Genomic DNA, 21,609 nt, shown 5'->3' with positions numbered 1-21,609 from the left:
GGGCAGCGCTGGTGCGAGAGCGCGGGCTGCCCGCCCCCCGCCCGCCCCCGCTGCCGGCTGACAGGTGCGCGCTCCTCCGCGCCGGCCCCGCACCGGCCCCGGCTCCGCCGACCCCCGCCCGCCGCGGCCACGGATTGTTTAGTCCTTGGGAAGTTGGTCTGGGTCCAGATTTTCCTTTGATCCTTTTTTTTCTTTTTTTTTTTTTTTTTTTCTTTTTAAGAGAGAGGGGGGAAAAAAAGCCAAAGGAAAACAAAACCTGGAGACACAGAAAAGGGCTCTAGGAAAAAGTTTTGGATGGGATTATGTGGAAACTACCCTGCAATTCTCCGCTGCCAGAGCAGGCTCAGTGCTGCCTTCTCCCCAGCGGCGCAGCCCGCGCCGGGCGCTGCTGAGAGACGCCCGGGCCTCGGTGCCGCGCCGCCAGTGCCTGCTGTGCCGGAGCCCCTCGCCCCGCCGGCCCAATGCTCCTCCTCGGGCTGCTCCTGCTGACATCTGCCCTGGCCGGCCGGAGGCAGGGGGCCGTCGCCGAGTCCGATCTCAGCAGCAAGTTCGCCTTCTCCGGCGCCAAGGAGCAGAACGGTAAGGAGCCGCAGCGCCCGCCGCTGCGCAGCCCGGGGCAGGGCGGGGGCGGGCGCCCGGCCGGCGCGGAGCGGAGCGGAGCACCCCGCTCGGCTCCTCTCCTCCCGCATTCTCTCCCCCTCGGGGCGGTGGGCGCGGGGGCAGCGCGGCTCTGCCCGCCGGCTCCGGGTGAAAGGGCAGCGGCTCGGCGGCCGCGGGGGGAGCCCGGCGGCTCCCTCTTCTGCGGTGCTTGAGGTGCAAAACGTGTCCCCTTCCCGTCCACCGCCTCGCCCTGCTAAAAAACCAAACAAACTGAAAAACAGCAAGCTAAACCCAGCAACGACCCGCGCACCTTTGTACCCCAAATGCTTCGCTCTCGGGGGGTGGGTGTTTGTGTCTGTGCGTGAATGAGTGGTGTTTTGTACGGGCTGGAAACGAGCTAATCCTGCATAGGAAATGAGAATTACTTTCAACTTTCAAGTGTACCTGAAATGTTTAGAAAACTCTCAAATGCAAGTTCCCCTGGGCTGGGGCTGCGCAGAGCTGGAGAAAGACTCCTTTCATACAGCAAGGGCAGCTTCGGGGTGTGTAATTTGCTTAGCCTCTGAACTCCATATGATTTACATTATTCAGATTTTTAAGCGCCTTTCCTCTTGATCTGCTATTATGAAGTCATTTTAAAGAATACTTTACAAACTGTAACGTTATATACTGCATGAAACCACACTTACTGGAGAATATCTGAAATTAAGGCTGTTTGCATACATTCGTGGAAACCCTGGTGTTTAATGTACGGGGTGGGGGGCGGTGTGTTTGAAAAATTTAGTACTTAGCATGTCAGCTAGAACAAGCTTTCTCCCTGGGCACAAACCAACACAAAAGGCCAAGCTGGGAGCTCTCAAAACTCTCTGAACTGTAATGAAATAAAGCAGAAATGCAGATTCAAGGCTAATTCAATTCTCTCAACTTTGAACTTGGGACTCCCCAGATAAAAGTATTCTATGCTATATCTTCTACTAGAAGGAAAGTTTCAGAGACCTCTGCGAGTGTTCTTTGAGTGGGTAGAATATGCAGTGCACTAACAAATTTAAAAGGGGGAGATTAATACTGCTGTGGCCTGTTAATGTGATGATATATGGCACCTGCAGACTGCCGGAGCTGCTGATCAAAGAGCAGTGTGGGGCTCAATCTCTAATCAGAGCAACTGTGAAGGGGCAGAGGAAAGTGATCAAAAGACTTAGAGACCGGGCTATTCTGACAGGAAACCAATCAGACTTGGTGCACAGTACAGGAAATTATCTGCTCTGTGTGAGAAATCACTTACTTTCTACCCCTTCCTATCCTACCTGTTGTTTAGAGGCTTTAGGGCACCAGTTTGTGACAAAATGGGCTTGGCAATTATATACCAATGTCTCGTGCTGTTATGCTGCCTTCTCTTAAATTTGCATGGTGTGCATATGGAGCTTATCAACACTCAGAGTATTGTCATTGCTTTGCTTTAACTTTGTCAGGACTGGCAAGAAACCTGCTATGCTGTCAGTCTCCTCTAAAAGGTTTGTTCCAGGATTCCAGGATAACGCAGCTGGGCCCTGAAAGGCCTCCAGGGTGCAACAATGGGAGCACAACAGTGTAAAAAGTAGATCACACAGCACGGAAGCAAAAGTGGTGTAAATAGGTGTAAGTATATGTGACAGTGCAAGCTAGATTCTGTTTACATATATCAGAAATGCAGCGCCTTAAGTCAGGCTTCAACTGATTTGCAATGAAATTTGGCATGCTCTAAGATACACTCACTAGGTCTTAGAACAACTGCAAAGCCAGGGGAAATTTTATTTAAAAAAAAAAAGTGTCCTGAAACTGTATTATGTAGTAGTTTATACTCAGAACTGTCCAGATTCCTCTTGTAGCTTACTTTAAGTTTGCTTTACAGTTGTTGAATTGCAAAACTTAAAAAAAATTAGCACAAGTTTAGGTATAGCTAAGTACCAACCTCTGACTTTTTTTAACTGATTTTAATTATTTGGGGGATCAGTAACACTAGTCCAACCAGTTCTTACTTGATTTAATTAGAGTGATTTTTACACTCTGCTGCAATCTAAAGATTGTATAGCTTTTAGCTAGAGGCAGGTTAAAACTCCCTGGAGTATGAGAATGAGATATTGCTGTTCATGTGCCAAATAATCTCTGGTCAGGAGAAAGGGAGATTTTTTTACCCACACAGTCTACAAATAAAAATCTGTCCTCAACTTGTAAAACTGCTAAGTGGCCAAGAAGTTTTGCAGTGGAATGGATTACAGTGTTACTCAGCTGCACACAAGGGTGCTATAGCTATTGCTTCAAGGTGATGCTGAAGATGCCTGTGACCAGTTATTAATTCAGTGGGACTACTTGTGTTTCAAAGGATGAAGCATGTGCTTAAGGATTAACTAATATTTACTTATTTAATAGCTGAATTATATTAACTTCAAAATTGCAATTTGACTCATTTACTAATGGTTTGCATAAGAAGCTCTCTTGGTTTTGCTGCATAGTGAATATTATTTTGGGAAGCAATTTCCTAGTATAAATATTTTTTTGCAATTGTAAATTAAATATTTTAGAACACAGTGTTTTGCTGGTACCTCCTGGAAATTCACTGTGTTGGTTGTTGTGGGGCCAGTGTAGCTCCATTTGAAACCACTAAAAACTACCTCCATGTTTTTATTTGCCTGCCCTCTGTTATAGTGAGATTTTCTTTTAACAGGTTTTATTTGTAACTCTGCCTGACAGCAAGGGATTTTATGTGATTCCTGTGAAAAACTCTTATTTATATTTAATGTTTTTATTTTATTCCACTGAGTAAATAATCATCTGGAGGATAAAAGAAGTTTATGCAACAGTTTTCTGGAAAGTAAAGTAGTAGTAAATGGTGCATGTAGTGAGGGGTCCCGTTTATCTGGGTGGATTTCATTTCTACAATTCTTTGTCAGATTGTTCTTTGAAGTGTTTTTCATACTTAGGTGGCTTTATCGTTTCTCTTATGGCTCTTTGAGGTATTTATTACAAATTTTCCAGATTGAAGCAAAGAATCAAGAAAACTTGAATGCTCAGTTTCTTTTAAATCACAAAACTGAATGTCTTATATTGAATTTGATTAATTGGATGGTAAACATCTAGTTTCTTCATTTCTATCTACTTTTGACATAGTATTTAATGGTGTTTCTGTAGCTTCAGAAATGTCTGAGGGGGCTGTTGGTAGGTTGAGTACTGTGAATGACTTAATTCTAGTGACTTAACCCTGTTAGTCTTGAGTGCACCTGCTTATGTGATGTTATTAGCTTAATCTGGATTTGATTACAACATGAGATGGCAGGAGAATCTATTTTCTTGGCTGCCTTAGAACAAGGTGCAATAAATGTTTAAAGTAATTTTGCTAAGCTATCAGCTGTTATGTTTTCGATGAGAAATATGAATGTATCTGTAGAAAATAATGTAAAAACTACTGTTGGATGCCATAAGCAATAATGTGTACGGTTTATGTGGTGTGTACATTTCAAGTGTGGTACCGAATGACTTCAGCAGGCCGAGAACCTGAGGTCGGTTAGAAACTCACCAGGACTGATTTTCCTGCAGTCAGTTTCAAGTATGAATGAACTGCAGTAAACAGAGTTGATGAAGTACATCTTAGAAAACTGAAGCACTTCATGTCTGCAAATTCTGCAGCACAGGTAATGTGTCAGTCATGATCTGTCTTTTCACAGATCTCAAAAGGAATTAAGTTGGTTTTCTTCTTCCTTCACATGAATGGAAACCTCTAATAATAAGTTTCACGGACTGAACACTTCATAATCTATTTCTTAAATCTTCTGAAATGGGAAAGATTCATGTAGCTTAAAAAAACCAAACCCAAAAGTGTGTCCTTGAGACAGAGTTTGAAACTTGCATATTTCCCAAGGCCATCCTTGGGAAAAGTTGGTGGATGCAGCTGGAACTGAGTGAGTAGCTGAAGTGCCAGAGGAAGATTTTCTCATCACCTCGATGTGTGTGTGGCCTGCCACACCTACTCTGAAGCACAGAGAGGATTCCCTGATTTGTCTGTGTCCAAAGAGAGCTCCCAGTTAATCCAGGGAGGGGGACAGCATCACAAAAAAGGGATTCTGATTAAGTTCCTTTAACTTGGGCTGAACATCAGGAAAATGTCTGGATGTCCAAGTGATGCAGCACATTGAATCCTTACAGACAGGAGTGTAAGGATTCAATGTGCTGCATCACTTGGATATCCAGGTAACAGCTGTATTGCCTTTTGCTTGAAAGCAGAAATAGAATTTGACTGCAAAATTTTCTCTTATAACAGAAGATGCTTTGTCATGGTTTGATGCCATTTCCACTGGCTCATGTTGAAGTGAAGAGTGCCAGCACAGCCTATTGACTACTGCTGGCTGGCAAAAATTGTCTTAGTTTTGAGAAGATAAGGAAGAATAATAGATATCATAGTTTTGAGAAGATAAGGATGAATAATAGATATCATCTATTATTCTATGTGTCATCTAAAGGGAAGCTTGATAGTGATGCAATTTTTTTCAAGTCAAAGCTATTTCTGCCTAGTCCAAGGCTTGTTTTGAAATGTTTTCCTGGAAAGTAATGAGTTACAGCACATCCTCTTGTGACTTTAAGCAGAAGATTGTGGCAAATTAGAGAAGCTGTTCAACACAACAACAAATTGCAGAGGAAGAAAGTTTTTAAAACGGTTTTTTTTGTGTTTGTAGTTGACTTCTGGCATATTGTTTCCCATTCAGCAGAGTGATGCTTGGGACTTCTCCTTAGGCCTGTTGCTTCTCTCAGTTTCTACTGTTAGGTAAAATAAGGGTTTTAAAAGCACAGACTTTTTACTCCTTGTCTCAAATATGTAGTCATTCCAACCTGTCCATATATTTCTTTAGGGCTGGAATGGAATTTAGTGTTAAATAGTGTTAAATAAATTTAGTGTTAATAAATAAATTTAATTAAATTCTTGAATGGAATTTAGTGTAAAATCTTATTTTTGCATTAACTAGTTCTTATTAAGTTTGTAGATTGGACTTCAAAGCTTTGTCATGTTGTTTGGGGGCTTTTTAGTTTGTCTGTCAGTCAGAGTTTTATAATGGAGAAGAAACACGAGGCATACCTTGAGTAGGGGACAGCTGTATTGCCAAAGAGCTTATGTTCAACTTTGTCTTCCCATAAACATAATGTCTTTTAGATCTTAGAGCTTTTTCCAGACCCTTTGAGTCTTAATATTTACATAGTTGACATGTAATAGCAAAGTACTGGTTTACATCATACAGCAGGGGTTGTGAATTATAGCAGCGGTTTTGGGGGTTTCTGTCTCTGTTGGGTGGTTGCTGCTTTTGGTTTTTGCTATGTCTGGCAGTTCCTGGTTACTAGAAAGAGGATGTGCTGAGCAAGCCCACTTCCCTTATTGGGAAATGAGCCTCTTCAATTGCTTTGTAGATAGCTCTTAGCTTTGAGAGAGAGCCCTGCCTTTGCTTTTTAGTCCCAAAGAGCACGCCATGGGAAATACACTTCTTGGTGTGTAAGCGTCTTAAGAATTGGCCTGTACAGATGTAGTCTTTTAGTAGAAACCAGTGTGATTTAGAAAAAGTTACTGGAACAGAAAGGAAACAGAGCTTACACATAGAAACATAGTTATTTTAGTGGTACTTAAGTGTCTGTATGAGTGCTTTGTTATTTCAGAGTTTCTGAGAAATGAATTGCATGTTAAGACTTTCTCAGCCCTGTCATTCCCTTTTGGGAAGAACTTTTTCAGCTTGTGTTTGAATGTGAAATGCTTTTATTTAAGTAGGTAAGTGAAAATTCATAATGTGTTATTGTGAAGCTAAAATATCAACTGGTGTTTTGAAGGGACTTTCTTAGACTGTAGGATGTTATTTTAAGGTGACAATGCCTGGAAAATTTGTTCCTGACTCTGTCCATAGACGTCCTAGCCTTAGGATTCATCTGTCTTCTGATCACCTCTTTTTGACATCATTCTACTGAGACTTTTCAAAGAAATCTTCAGTGTTACATTGGGCTATTTGTGTTTATTTTAATGATTCTACAGCATACTAAGCAGTCTTCTTGTGTGTGAAGATACCTCATCTTTACAAAGCACGTGTACAATAATAATTCACTACATTTCCATGACTTATTCAGTTTCCATAGCAGTTGTTTGGCTGGGTGACAAAAGGCAGTACTCTGGATGCTCTGGGAGAAAGTCTTACACACAGAGTATAAGAACTATTAAAAAACTAGTATAAACAAAGGAGAAAGCCCAGCTAATTCCTCAATCTCCTGCAAGCCTTCTGCATTAGGGTTTGCAAGTGCTGTTTTTTTTCTGATCTTAATTAGTTTTCTTCCAGCTATTCCATCTTTGCTGAGCATGCCCTCAGTGTTGGACTTTGGTGTTCTCCCTGCATAGGCATGACCTCATGTTTGCCCTGGGCTCAGAGCCTGCTTGGCTTCTTGCCACAAGTGCTGTGAGTGTCTGCCACCCCCAAGCCATGGCAACGTGCTCTCACCTTTGCTGACCAGACCCTCATGTGAGCTGGCTGCAGCTGATGTTAAAAGAACTCCTCAGCTGTTTAGCTAAGTCTCTTTGAGCCACTGGATTATTATTCTCATTCTCTCAGCCAATTTAAGACTATGCAGGTTAACTCTGCAGTGAGGACCTTCACAGTGATGGTTGCTGCTTTTGTTTTCGGAATTTTATTTTCTTTCTGCCATTTTTACATGCAGGTGTTTGGAGCTGGGGAAAGAGGATATCAATAAAACTCCCTTTAATACAGTACAGGCAGAAAGAGAAACAAAATAAGAAAATTTTCAAAGGTTATTTTCCATGAAGTGGTCTCCTTTTGTACTACTGAGAATGAGATTTACAAGGGAATAATCAATAACATCTTCTTTTTTTCCTTCGGCAATGTGCCTTTTAGTGAATTAATCCTCATAAATTATTCATTAAACTTGCCATTTTGTGGTAAATTCATTCAAGGTATCATTATAAACATGGGTGTTTTAAGGAGATTCTTCTAGGCTGAAGGTCACTTCTGTTCCTACCTCCCTAAAAGCCCAAAACACTGAAATTTCTCATTGAATTAGTTAAAGCTGGTTATTAACTGCATTAAAACAGCATGCAGGCATGGCTTAGTTTGATCACTGTTGTGCTGATTTCTCCCCATGAACTGGAGGGTACCACTGATCCTGAATAAAGCTTGCTAAAGGCAGGCGGGCCGGGGCATTCCTTTGGTCATGCATTATGACTCAAATGAAAAATCTTTGGTTTTAATTTTTTAGGGCTTGGTGTTCCTAGATGAGCAGTGCTGTTGATTGGGTACCTATGCTAATATGTTTCCTGGATACAACAGTACTACTAAAGGAAAGCAGGGGAGGTCTTCCTAGTTTCAGCACATATCTGGCAGAGCCAGTGATAATTTTGGCTACTGGATTCCTTATCACCCATATCTGGCTTTTCTTGGAACCTTAATCTGTCTGTCTCAGAAAAAGCAAAGGTTGTCTTGGGAAGAGGAAACAATGCTGCTTGTGTTTTCTGTACAGTTAATTCATTTTTACATTGCTGCTGCTATAGTATTCTTATTATGAATTGGCAATAAATCATGTAAGAAGGTGGGTGGGGGGGCAAGGAGTTAAATGCTGCAGTTAATTAGGGAATTGGTCCTGTAATCTGATAAATGGGTTTCAAACTAGGTTCAAACAGTGAAAGGTAAAAGAGTGGTGCCCTTTTCATAGTTTCAATATTCTACATCTTCAAACCATTATTCAGCTTGGCACATATCAGCAAAGTTGTAAGTTTCTGTGGGTGTAAAATACTAGGGAGTGTCACATTTGAAAAGTAGTTTACACTGGAAAAATTATTTTGGAGATTCTCTTAGCACACCTTCCCTGTCAATCTGTAGCTCCTAATTTCTCCAGGCCTCGTTTCAGCATTATTTGTTTAGAAGCACATGAAGTGGGAAAGTGACCTTGCTGGAAGAGGTACTTTGAATAAATGCACAGTATCACTTGTTTCAGTTGTTATCTTTAGTTAATCTTTTTCACAAAACTCAGTTGCCCAGTCGTTTACTAAACTGCTATCTAGGGAGCTTCATTGGATGAGCTATTGTATGATAGCAGCTGGAATATCTAAGTTTGATTATATTTTCTATTTCATTACTTTTTCTCCCCCAGTGTAATTCTCTGTGTAACCACCCAGCTGTGCTCACCCTTGTTCCAAACAATCCAAAGCATCAGTCCTAGGGGCTCTGAGTTCCTCCTTGGATTGACAAGGAAACCAGCACTCATTTTATGCAATAGTTAAACATTAAAAAAGACATATGGCGCAGGAAATTCTTTTGCTGTGTGTGAAGGTATGGCATTTCCAAACTGGAGGTGTTATTCTAACTATTCCACCGGTAGTGGAGAGTTATATGAGGCCACTTCCATCTGCAGAGAATCTGTTTTACTTGCTTGTGGTTCTGGGGCTCATTCAAATGCTCTAAAACAAAATAAAAGGAATGGATGTAATAACTTCTTTATGGAAAAGTCATAAAAAGCTACAGAGCCATGTAAACAAATTGGGTCATTTACAAGATGTTTAAGTGATGGATATTCAGTCCAAATTCAAAGGTGTGGATTAGGTTTTTACAGTCATCTTGACTGAATTTTGCCCTCAACAAGATTTTCTTTTTCTGTCAGGAATGCCTTTGACACTGCAGATGACAAATTTTCAGAAAAAGTGTTTTCAAACATTTCAGTGCATTCAGAGTAAAGCCAAGATGTAGGAGAACAATTCAGTACTGTGATTTGTTATTTTTTCTAGGTGAATGGGGAGCTTTTCTTAATCTTCATGGTTACGCTGTGAAGCTGTAGTGGAACTTTGTAGTATTCCCAGGGAAAATCAACTAAAAGAGTATCCCTTCTGGATTCAAACATGCCTGAACTAATTACAAAGCAACCATTTTGGCTCTCTGCTCTGTCAGTATAAATAGGTTTGCCCAGAACAGCAGTGACTGTGATCCAAGCTAAGCTGTGTTAGTCACAGAAACGTGTGTCGTATCTCATTGAAGCACTGAATATCTTATCCATGGTGTGTCACCTCACAAGGCCCTTCTGATTTTATCACTTGTTGGAGAGGAGTGAAAATGTGATAACTACAATTGAAGATGCATTCTGTGGGTCATTTATTTGTTTTGATATAAATACAAGCCTAAGGATGGACTATTTTCTCACATTTGAGGGAGGGATATTGGTGCAAGCTACTATGGGGTGCTTCTCATGAGATGAGCTTGCTCTCTGACTCCCAAAGCAACTTCAGTTACCTTTCATAACTCTTCATGCACTCAAATCTGCAGATCATTTCAGAAAGAAAATAATTTTGCTAAGCACAAGTCTGGAGTTAGTAGTAATTAACTGTACGTGGGTGAAGTTCCCTTTGTGTATGTACAGTTGTAATAATGAACTGTTGATGTATCTCTTTTGTGCTTGATAATGTACCTGTGACACTAACAGTTCTTACCTGGAAAATGTGTATGTGTGGTTATGCAGCATTTGAAGAAGTCCTTCAGAAAGTGATTTGAATTAATGTTGCATCAGACAGTGTCAAGTGTAAAAGGTTTATATGTATATTATTGACAATTCGTGTTTCAAAAGTAAATATCTTACTATTTTAAGGCTTCCATCTACTTAGTCTTACTACTTAGTTGGTCTGTTGTTACACAGGGAGGTTCATACCTACCAACATTTCTGTTGCTTGTGAAAGTATAATGGATCTGAAAGGGAGGTAAAACCTCTTAACTGGCAGCTAACAAGTAATGGCTCCAAAACAAACATGATCTCTATAAAAGGACATTAAACAGCTGGATTTGACCTTGCCTATTGTTTTAAAATATGGCTAAAGACTCTTGATGGCCTTGCTTTCTTTGTGTCATTCAAAAATCCCAGGCCCAAGGTGCATTGCATTTTTTTATAGGCAGAATGGAGTCTAAAACTTTAAATACTCTAAAAATTTCTGCTAAGCACTCACTATATTTCTCACAGTACTTGCTGTATGAGTACTTATGAGAAGTCCCAAAGTACTTGCCCATAGTGCTAATGCAGCCTTGAGTTCCTTTTGAAATGGAGATTGAATTTGTGACATTTGATCTTTCAGCAATCCTTACCTATCTGCCAAAGAGCCTTTATAAAAATTAGCATAAGATGTGAGAACAGCCTTTTTTTTTTCCTTTTGTTTCTTCCTTGAGAATCTTTATTCCATACCTGTTCTCCGTACCTGCAAGAACTGGTATGTGTGTAGTTCTGGCATAGAGTTTGAGTTCGATAATTTTCATTTGGAGAGAGACTACTGAGATTGTCTTTGATATTACCTAACACCTCAAGAATGCCACACCTCTGCAGAGTATGACAGTAAAGAGAGCTCTGTTGCTTAAATACCTACCCGATTTGCAAAATTTTCATATTGCTTGTGGGGATAAAGATGGTTTTGTATGGTTGTCAAGTAGAAAGATAAGCATGTTTCTAAAGCATGTGCCTGCCTTATCAGCAAGAATCTTACAAAACTCTGATGGGCCTCATTTGTCAAGATGCGCGTGGAGGTTGGTGTAGGGGTAATACCCAATGAAGTAGCAGTGAAATGTTTCCAAATTGTTATTGCTTTCAACATAATTAAAAGAAATGAAATGAAAACTCTGTAGTTTGAAAGAAAGCAAGAATCCGAGAACCTCTTGTTTTAAGTTGGCTTGGGCAAGCAATGATGAATATTGGAGCTAAAAGTATTTTGAATGAATTTAAGGTGGGCTATCAGTGTGTTAATAGGTCCTAAAACATTCAATAAATGATGTAGAGTTTAAATAGTAATCTTTTATGTTTACATGGAGATCAACTAATGCTGGGTAACATGAAAATATTTACATTTTATTTTCATGGTTTTGGGTTTGGGAAGAATGGAATCTTCTCTGTTCTTCTGCATGTCAACTGTTCTTAAAATAATTTAATTCCAGGCAATAGTGGCTGTTGAACATGTGTATCATCAGCCCCAGCCAAGCTGCACATTGAGCCTCTGCTCCACAGAGGGATAATGTGTGGCTGCAGAGGGTTCACAGCATCTGGTTTTGGAATTTGTGTGTACCCACATGTTGCTACTGAGTACAGAATGTAAGGGCTATTGGTTTCTCAGTCCTGATTCCTTAGCCCTACTCTAGGATCTTCAAAAAGAACTTTTTAATAGGTAGGAGTTTTTTTGTCTGGCTTTTTTAGTGGTTTTTATTTTAATTTTTCAAGTGCATGATCATGTATTTATTAATTATTATTAAACTAATTTATTAAAAACAATTTTTTTATTGCTGTCTCTACTGCAATCCCTTGGCTGATTTAAGACTTCGGAGTCAACTAAAATATAATCATTTTCAGAGGTAGCTGGTTTTTCTCAGTTACATTTTTCCTTTCCATTGTTTTGCTGGATATTCACTACTTTCAAACTCAAAGTATACTCTAAAATATAGCTTGTAACACACTTAAATAAAAGTAAGCTGTTATCAAAAATACTAATTTCTGTCCCTGCTTTAGTCAAATCCTTAACATAAAAGCAGTTCTAAAGTTGCTAATTGCTATAAAGTATGCTATTATATCTACTAGTAATTTATTATGTATATATTATTTTTTATATAAATAGTGTGTTACCAGCTGACTAACTCTAATACCTGAACTTCCCCACTGACAGTATTTGGATTGGATAGATGTAAAAGATGCAAAGATGTATTGTGGAGTTGTTCCCTAAGATACACAAAACAGCTTGACCTTGAATGAGGAATTCCATTGAAGTTGGGAAGTGATTTGATCTAGTTAGAATGAAAAAATTATGTGATGCAAGTTTGCAAGATCAAGACCTTGTCTTTAATTCAAAGCCTGGAAAAGGGAAACATCTTGATGACTTCTTTTTCAGATTTTTGATTGTGTCCATTAAATGCAAAATAAAACTCAGCAATTGTGTTCATGTTTGCTATGGTGGCTGTGCCTGTCTAGCTATAAAAATCATTTACTGCATATGAATTACTTCTTATCTGAAAAAAATCCCAACTAATAATGGTTAAAGTGTAATAAAGTTTATTTATGTAAAATAGTATTAGAAAGATAAAAGCTAGTCATGCTTTCATATTTTAAGTTTTACTTTCTTTTATAGCTCTCTTATACTCAGTAAGCTAATCCAAGCTCTATGCTGAACAACAGGAACTCAACTCCATTACAGTAAAATGCTAATGGACAGATATGAATATCGGTGCTCTCGTTAAAAATTTGATAAAAACTGTAAAAAAAAAAAACCCATGCTTCTGCCTCTGTGGCGAGGGAGAAATGCTCTATTTTGCAGTTTGCAGAATAGTTGAACAACATCAAGTGCCTCAAAGCATAAGGAAATGGTATATGTCGAGAGGTAAAGACAAAACTGTGAAAGAAGTCTGTAATGAAAGTTAACAAGAGAAGAAACCAAGATGCTGGGACAACACTGAATGGAAATTGTTTTTCTCTGTATCTTTTTTTCCTTTCTGTAGTAGAAGAATGAACAAAAGGGCTCCAGCATAGTAGCTCTTCTTTGATGATTACTGAATGAGGTTAATTATTTTTTTCATCCTGTTGTGCATAAGGAACCTGTTTGATACTTCTAGATTGTTATCACCTGATTCTTCCATCAGGTAGAGGTATTTAAAAGGGGAGTTTGGAAGATTTTTTACTGGTATAGGACATGAAGCTGTAAACAGCAAAGACAGTGATCAGTTGATAAACACTGCAATATACTGGCTTGGTTTGTCCTCAGCATTAAAGGCAGCTCTTTTTAATGGACTGTTCCCCAAAACATAGGGTGGGTATGGTGGTGGTGCTTTAAACATGTAGGTAATATTTACTTTTCTGGCATGTGCTTATGCTGCTACAGGGAACTTGATCCTGAAAGCCAGAGGATAGAATGTAACAAACTGCTCAGTGGTACCTTGGTGCCAATATAGATTCACTGCAACCTTTTTTTTTTTTTTTTGTTATTCCTGACACTTTTTTAAACAAATGATTTCATAATGCCTGAAATGTTTCTGAGAATAAATAAAATTGCATCCAAGGCTTCCCTTCTTCTGGATTTTTTTTTTTTTTTGTATTTGTGGATGTGTGTGTTTTGGAAGTTTTATTAAAATAAACTGAGCCCTAAGGAAAAGTGTGCAAACCAGACAGTGGTGAGAGGGTTCTCTTTTGATTAGAAAGGTCAGCATCTTGCACCGGGCAAAAACATTTTGATCAGAAATGTGTATTTATATATGGATGGGGAAAACAGCAGGAAGAGGAGCTTTGGTAATTTCTCTGCCTGTGAACAGACCTGGAGCCTCTGGAACCACCTTTAGCAGAAATAAGAATTATAATGGTGGGCATTGGGTATTGAGTGCTCAGCTGGCATCTGTTTTGTCACAGTTAGAAGGGGCTAGAAGGAAAGATCTTGCATCCTGCTGGAGTTCTCTGGGGTGCAGTTCCTGAAGACTGAACAAAACAAAAAGTCATCAGTTCTTCTGTTCAAGATGACTTGATAACAAAGAATGCCCATAAACACAATGGGATCGTTTGCTCAAAGGACCAAGATGTTTATGTTACTGCTACTTTTGGTAGCATACAGTAGAGAAGCACCATAAGAAAGATGGTTTAAAAAAAAAGGGCACCCACTAAAATACTATGTCTGGTAAATAATTTTTCTCTAGATCTTTTCCATGAAAGATATTGATGGTTTTTAGCCAGGTAATGGGAATAAATGCTTTCTCTTCAGTAGAGGAGGAGATGCTACTAAGATGTTATCTTTTGCAGTTCCATCAATTCTGTGTTTAAAAAGTAGTGACAGTAGCAAGGCAAAAGTAGTAATACTATACAGATTTTAAGAATGTCTGTAAGCAAACAAGATCTAATTCAAAGAAACTACTTTCATTCTCTGAAAATGAAAGGTCTGTGTTTTGTTTTTAAGGTGGGTACCCTTGTTCTCAAAGTTTTTCCTGCTCTTAAATTTTCTTCAGCTCCACAACTGAAGCCTTCTGCATGTAATTCAGCTTCTCTGAATTTTATTCATTTATTGATAGAGTATCTGGTACATTGGTTCAAGGTGCAATATTTTCCCTACTCCATCAGACCTCTATTTACAAATACCAGTTCAAATAAGCAATATTACATTCAAAAGGATTTCCAGAAAATAACTCTCTAAATAGCTTCAGATAGTTACTTGTCTTTTTTAAGGTAAAGTATTTCTGTGTTGTTAATTTCTGAGGTTATGAATAATTCTGTTTTCTTTTCATAGCTTTTTCATAATTTACTTTAGAATTTTACCACCGTGATCTCTCTTCAGAGGGTTATCTAATGATAAAGATGCCACCTCCAACAATTGTATTCATATGCAATTTAAATATAAACTTTTCAAGCTGTAGCTGCATATTAGGCCTTGGGTAGTGTCAACAACTTTGTTGAAGCACTTGCAGAAATCTTCCAGGATCGTGAAGACCTTTCTATTTCTGCCTTGAGGCAAAAATGTTGCCAGGGACTTCATTTAATGACAGTCTCTGTGTGTAACACTGTTGTATTTCTTGGTATGATGGCATCACTCATGCAGTAACAAAGCATGAGCAGTTAGCAGTTGAAAACACAAGGCTGAGGTTCTGTTCTTGTACCTTAGTTGAAATTAGGTTTAGCTACTACCTGAGTGGGCTTTCAGAGAAATACAGAGTGTTAGATGAAGAGGGTTTTCCATCTTAGATGTGCTGGTCTTCCATCTTTGTTGGTACTGGAGGGGACATGAAGGCTCTTCTTTAATTGTTTGTGAGGATTTTGTTGCTTAGTTTGATATATTTTTGCCTTTCCCCATTCATGCTGGAGGGTTGAGACAGTGACTGACATCCCCTATCACTTGCTGCAGGTTAGCACACTGTTTGACCAAAATGAAATTGGAGAATTGCTTTTGGTCCCCATAAATTCCTTTGTAAACACTAAATTTTCTTGCTCTACAATAATGTCTGTAATTAGAGCAACCTTTTATTAAATACTTTGAGGTTCTTATCTACCATTTGCATCTGTTAAGAATGTAGTTGCTGTTCTGTTGCCCAGCTTTATACAACTTTGGATCCGTTTTTAGTATTTTTTTGAGATATTTACATGGAAGATGTGACTAAATAGTAGATCTGTTAAATTCCATTTTTACCTTGGGGAGATTGTAGGAATCAGGGCTTGAAACAGAACTAAAATATTTGAGAAGGAGAAGAGAAATGGAACAGAATCATGGGCAGAAAAAAATTGCAAAGTTCACTCAGACATGACGACTCTTTACCAAGAAAAAAATTAAATAAGAATTATCAGTTTACCTTGTAAATATGGATATTTTTAAAGTAGTAAAACTTAGTGGTAGGTAGCTTTTATAATTAATATTAGGCTGAGGAGAATTTAAGAAAAAATATTGTTGATTGTACTCAAAAAGAAGTGCTTTGTATTTGAGATGAAACAATTTTATTAAAGGTAGGCAAGGCAAGGTAATTAAAGATATGGAATAATATGTGAATTTTGAATATCATCAAATGGTAATGAGGCCAAAAGGAAGAGATAAGGTTAGGTATAATGCTGTGATCTCAAGACTGTAGATTAGAAGAAAGCACTAGTAATGAAACCAGTGTACCAAGGCAATTCCCTGAGAAAGTTCTAGAAGGTAATAGGAGCCAGTCCAGGCCAAATTAAAGGTATAGTTGGCTCAGTGTGTTTTGCTTCACAATACCCAGTAAGGAATGTAACAATTATTCCCTGGACTATTCTCCTGCCTTCCAGTGTTGTAGCAGTCAGAAATTTGTATAAGTTGCAAGCAGAATTTGGGTGTTTAGTAGCCCAAGGGATTTTTTACATCTTGAAAATTTTTTCTATTTACAGTTTCTAGTGAGAAAGTTTAACCACATAACTGGCAAATATCTTATTTTGGTTGTTTCATGCACACTGTTGGATCATTTTATTCAGTATCATCTTGCTCTTTGGTTTTGCCTATGATTTTTGGATTTGACCAGCTATTGTGAACCTCAGCTACTAGCTGATCCAATCCTTGTTCTCCTGCACGGTGTTTATGTGTTTGCTTGTAGCAAATATGCACGTGTATGTGCAAAATTGCACATAAAGCATGTATCTTCTGGTATTTCAAGTATCAAAAGATACTGGGAAGCAGTATTCAAGATATGAGAAGACTCTGGATTTACACAGTAATAGTGTTTTCTCTAGTTTTCCATGCTTTTGCCTCATGTTCCTAATATTCAGGTTTTCCTCTCAGACATGTAGTCCTGTTCCAGCAGGACAGACAGCAGCTCTGCACATGGGAAAGATGCTCAGAAATTGCTTTGTGTTGCACTCAGATCTGGAAGTGATAGAGACTGCAGTGAGTCAAAGCTATAAATTTCACAGGATCAAGACATTTCAATGTTCCACTTCAAGTATATCATTGTTAATATGGATAAAAGATGCTGTAAATCAGGTAGTGACTGTAAAAATGGAAAGTAAACTTTCTTAAGTGTTCTTTCCTAGTGTTAGGTTGTGGTGTCAAGTGGTGTTCTGTTTGTTTTGGCCTTGGTTTTCTTCCCATAGACTTTTTTTCATTTGTAAATCTTCATGACCAGAATCTATTCCTCCATTATGCCTCTGCCTAAGAAAAGCAGAGACTTAAGGGTTTGGGGTTTTTTTAGTCCTTGCTGATTATTTTAGATTCTAGTTTGAAGGAGAACCTGCCCCTGGGGGTAAGCTGGTTCTTCAGTGTGGCCAGTGATATTAAGATATTGCAAAGGAGTTGCTGGTCTCCCATCCTGTTCCTTGCCCTATTTTAGACTTGAATTTTATTTGTTTACTATTGAGTTTCTCTCATGAGGTAGCCCCACCTTTGTATACCTTGTGTGTGAATAGTGATTGATTTCCACTCCCCCTTCCTCTTTAAACAGAATATTTTCTAGGGTTTCTTACATGAAGAAAAACATATTTTAGAATACCAGATGCTTCACCTAACTATCTTTCAATTTTCACTTGAGTCAACATTTGAATGCCATTCTGCATTTAGGAATGGGGTTTTTGACTGCAACCAAAATTAAAAATATATTTAGAAAAGTAAATTATTAGAGAACTTGTGTACCTCTGATTTGTTCTGTGCTCTGAAGTTCCAGTTCTTATGCATGGAATAAATAACACCTACTCAGATGATAATCCTCCCTAACCTCATCAGGTAGAGATGACAAGATAAGAATTAGGTACTTATTTTCTAGTAGTATTTTTAAAATTTGCAGTTCTAGAAAATGACATGGCACTATTTTGTTTAAATTGTCAAATTGAAAGTCACCTTTAAATTTATACTGGAAAATTATTTGTAATTTATTTTGAGATAATTTAGAAGAATAATTTTCAGGATTGCCTTCTATATTTAGAGAGAGCCTAGCAATTGAACTATTATTTGTTTTGGTTTTTCTCTCCTATGGATTTTGGGAGAATGAATGAATTCTGCAATCATGAACAGCCTAATGCATGCTCTGCTGAAATTTGGATGACCCTGTGAAGTGAAGCCTGTAGTGAACCAAGCCTGGTCCTTGGTGGGCAGTGCTAAGAGCAGGGCCTGGTGCCCCTGGGGCCGGTGCCAGTGCCACGCTGCTTGCCAGGGGCTCTTGTCTGCTGGAAACCCTTCCCAAGGGAAAAGCTGCTTGCTGTGAGATTCATTTCTTCCTTGCTGCGGATCCAGTATTGATCTCTTGAGCCTTTTCCCAGGTCTCCTGTCTCTGCCTTAGGCGCGTGTAAAGGTGTTGGGGGAGGAATGAGGAGAAATAGATGTTTGGAGCACAGACTGAAAACCACGATTCATATTTGGGCAATATTTTCTGACCTTATTCACTGCAATAATTAGACATTTGTGAAAATACAGGCTGAAGTGGTACCCTGCCAGACAAAATGTAATAGAAATCTCAGATTGCTAGTACTTCCTTTTCTGGCTCACTTTCAAGTGTGCCTGTGAGCGCAAAGGAATGGCATGTATTTATACGTTTGTAAATAAGATCCCACACATTTTCCACTTGAGAACATGCACTCGGACCTTTTATGGTCAGGAAGGGGTGTTTCCCTCTGTCTGTGAGCTGCCCAGAGAACTACACATTTCCAAGTATGCAGTGCAGAAACTTACTGCTAATACTTTGTAAACTTCACTTTAAATAAAGAAGTTTGGGGGATTAAAGGCCAAAAAAATAGTAATATTTTTCTTTTTTCCAGAAGTAAAATATTTTAAGATAAACAGATAGGTTTTGCAATTGATGTTTTTTGCTGACCTAATTTGCCTCATTCAGGTTTACTTATAAAAATAGCACTTAAATCAAGCTCTCATGACTGTGTGTCCTCTTTTCAAAATGTCTATTTATCAAGAGATTCAGTTGATAATATCTTTTTAAAATACCTAAAACTCTTTCTAGATACTCAGTGTCAGTTGATCATAATGGAACAATAGTACCCAGCAATAATATTCCTAGGGGAAAAACACCTCACAAACCAACACAAATTCTCCTTGATGAAATGGAAATATTTCAAAAATAGTAGTTGCTTGCAGGCCTATTTCACCTATCAAAGAAATTTTGATTCAATTTGAGTGATCTCCATCTCTGTAAGATGAATGCAGCACACTTAAATGTCACTGTCAAAAAGTATCATTGTCTTGAGAAGGCATAAATAAAATAATTTACTTGTGTAGTAATTTAGCTGCAGAGAGCATAATAAATATGTTCTTTCTTTTATGTGAAATGGTAAAGTGTTTTAGGGAACCTGTAATATACCCTACAAAATGTGTCCAGGTGGGGTTTAATTTTCCATCAGCTGTTTTGGAAACTGCAAATAGTCTGAAGCTATAGGACAGTTGGAAGCACTTGAAATATGCTACAAGAGCTAGAGGTTTTTTTAGCTATTGAAACAGTTTTTTAGTTCTTATGCCGTGATGCACACAGTACTCCACTCTAGCTTTTATACTAAAAATTTTAAATAGATTTTCTTAAAAGTGGTTACTTACTGTCTTCAGTTTAATCAGAAAAAACCCTCTGGTACCTTCTGGAAAAAAATGCCTACAGGAAGAAGAGGAATCACTTTTGAATACTAACAGGAGTAGGTTTCAAAATTCCCACTCAGTTTCCCAAAGATGCATTGTACCATGTGTATCTTTGTACAGTGAGATGTGAGAGTTACCATAGAAGTGTTTTTTATTTCAGGACTGTTCAATTAGGTCAAAGTAAAATGACAACAAGCTGAACGTTTTAATGACAACAAGCTGAACATGGTAATAATGTATGTGTCATATGTGCTAAGAAGGTATTTTCAATTACAGTGGGTTTAGGTGTTTTAAATATTCAGCTTCATATCAAGATAAAGTCCTTGGGAAGTTCAGGGTTTTTTTCTACTCAGAAAAGATGAATTGCATGTAATAACCAGTTCCCTTTCATTTAGGCTCCTTTGGTCATACCATTCTGCAAAGGCAGATTTGCTGCCGTTAAGTTCATAGAGATCTAAATTTGCAGTCAGTGGAGACATTCATGAAGAATTTGGCTTAAAAATTTGCAAGCCGGCTGTGTGTAAGTTCTCAGAATCAGTCCATACAAGTAGGAATTCATACAATTAAGTTTACTTTGCAGAGGCTTTCATAATATAGGGAGCTTTCTCTCCAAGGTTGTGTTCTTGCATTGACTGGTGCTATGTAATCTTTGAAAATATGTAAACTACCACAGACAAACCAAGAAAGTAATTCCTGTTCCAAAGAAGTAAAAATCAGTGGCATAGCAGAGTTTCTAGGGCACTTGCTCAACTTAAGTCTTCACTACTTTGTGTAGGCCTAGAAATCCCAGTGCCACTAGTTAATTAGTGGTGTAATCCTGAACTTTGCTCAGCCAGAGGCAAGCAAAGCTATTATTTAAGTGGAAATAAGTGAGCAGGATTAAAACAGAGAAAATTGGGCCTCAAGGGGATCAAGTGTATTCTTAGAATTCAATTGTTGTCACTTAATGTGTTTAATTATCTCTCGATTCACAGGGCATGCCATGTGCAATTAGCTGGAGTTACAAATAACTAATCCACAAATTTTTGAGTTAAAGCTGCCTTTTGATGTTAGGCTAGACTATGTTTTCTATGAAGTATTACTCTAGAAACCAGGACACCATCTTTTTATTTTCCTGTCTTCTTTAGTTTTTGTTTCTCTTGCTTCCTTATACCAGTTTAATTAACTTTGTGCTGTTTACCCATTTCTAGCTGCCTATGGTTGTTATTGGTATCATATGGTGTGGGTTATTTTCTCCTCTGTGTGATTTTTGTAGCTGATGTTGGTTAGTGATGTCATTGCTGAAGGCATGACCTAGGTGACTTCTCAAAGGTCTTATTGACCTCTCTTTCCTGTGATTGCACATTAAACTTGTTCATCAGTTAACCATACTCAGTATCATGGAGCTGATTCATGTTGCAGGTGTGAATCTCATGCATGAGATTCTTTCTAGAGAGGAGCTGATTCTCTTGTGTTAGATATGATGTGAGTTCTTTGATCCTGATCAGGAACCTCTTCAGAGGGACTCTGTGCTGAAAGATCAGCTGCTGCTTCAGTCCATTGCTAGACTGGGGTCAGAGTGAGAAGTATCTTGTAGATTCAGACCTATTTCTTCTGCTTTAGTGACTAGTGGTAGTTAAACTGTAAAGGTATGATCAAATAAGGTGTTTTGATGTAACAGCCTTATAAATGCATACCCAAATTTGGCTACAAAATAGTAATTTGAACCTGACTACCCATGTAAAGTATCAGATTTCATATTAAACTGAAGAGCCATGTTGTTCTGTGTCTTATCTGTGGTTTTTTTAATGGACTCTGTGCATGTAGCATCAACATCAGGTTTTGCACTGAACTACACAAAAATTTTTTTGGTTGCTTAAAGACTACCTCTTGCTTTGAATGATAGCAAACCAGATAGCATCCTCTATTACCATTGAAGCTGAAAACATGGTATGGAGGGAATAAAGGAACAAAAC

At 38.4% G+C, this 21,609-nt stretch overlaps 1 protein-coding gene across 1 annotated transcript in view; it reads left to right on the top strand.

Annotated features, from left to right (window-relative positions):
* Positions 1-213: 213 nt before the first annotated feature.
* The window catches only part of PDGFC (platelet derived growth factor C), a 122,450-nt gene continuing 101,054 nt past the window's right edge, over positions 214-21,609 (top strand). The window contains exon 1 of the mRNA XM_036382963.2: positions 214-579. Coding sequence (XP_036238856.1) covers positions 462-579 — 118 coding nt within the window. The 5' untranslated portion in view covers positions 214-461. The remainder of the gene's footprint in view (positions 580-21,609) is intronic.

Source organism: Molothrus ater, chromosome 4 (assembly GCF_012460135.2).
Source record: "Molothrus ater isolate BHLD 08-10-18 breed brown headed cowbird chromosome 4, BPBGC_Mater_1.1, whole genome shotgun sequence".
Lineage (NCBI taxonomy): Eukaryota > Metazoa > Chordata > Aves > Passeriformes > Icteridae > Molothrus > Molothrus ater.
This window is presented reverse-complemented; position numbering and strand designations above follow the sequence as displayed.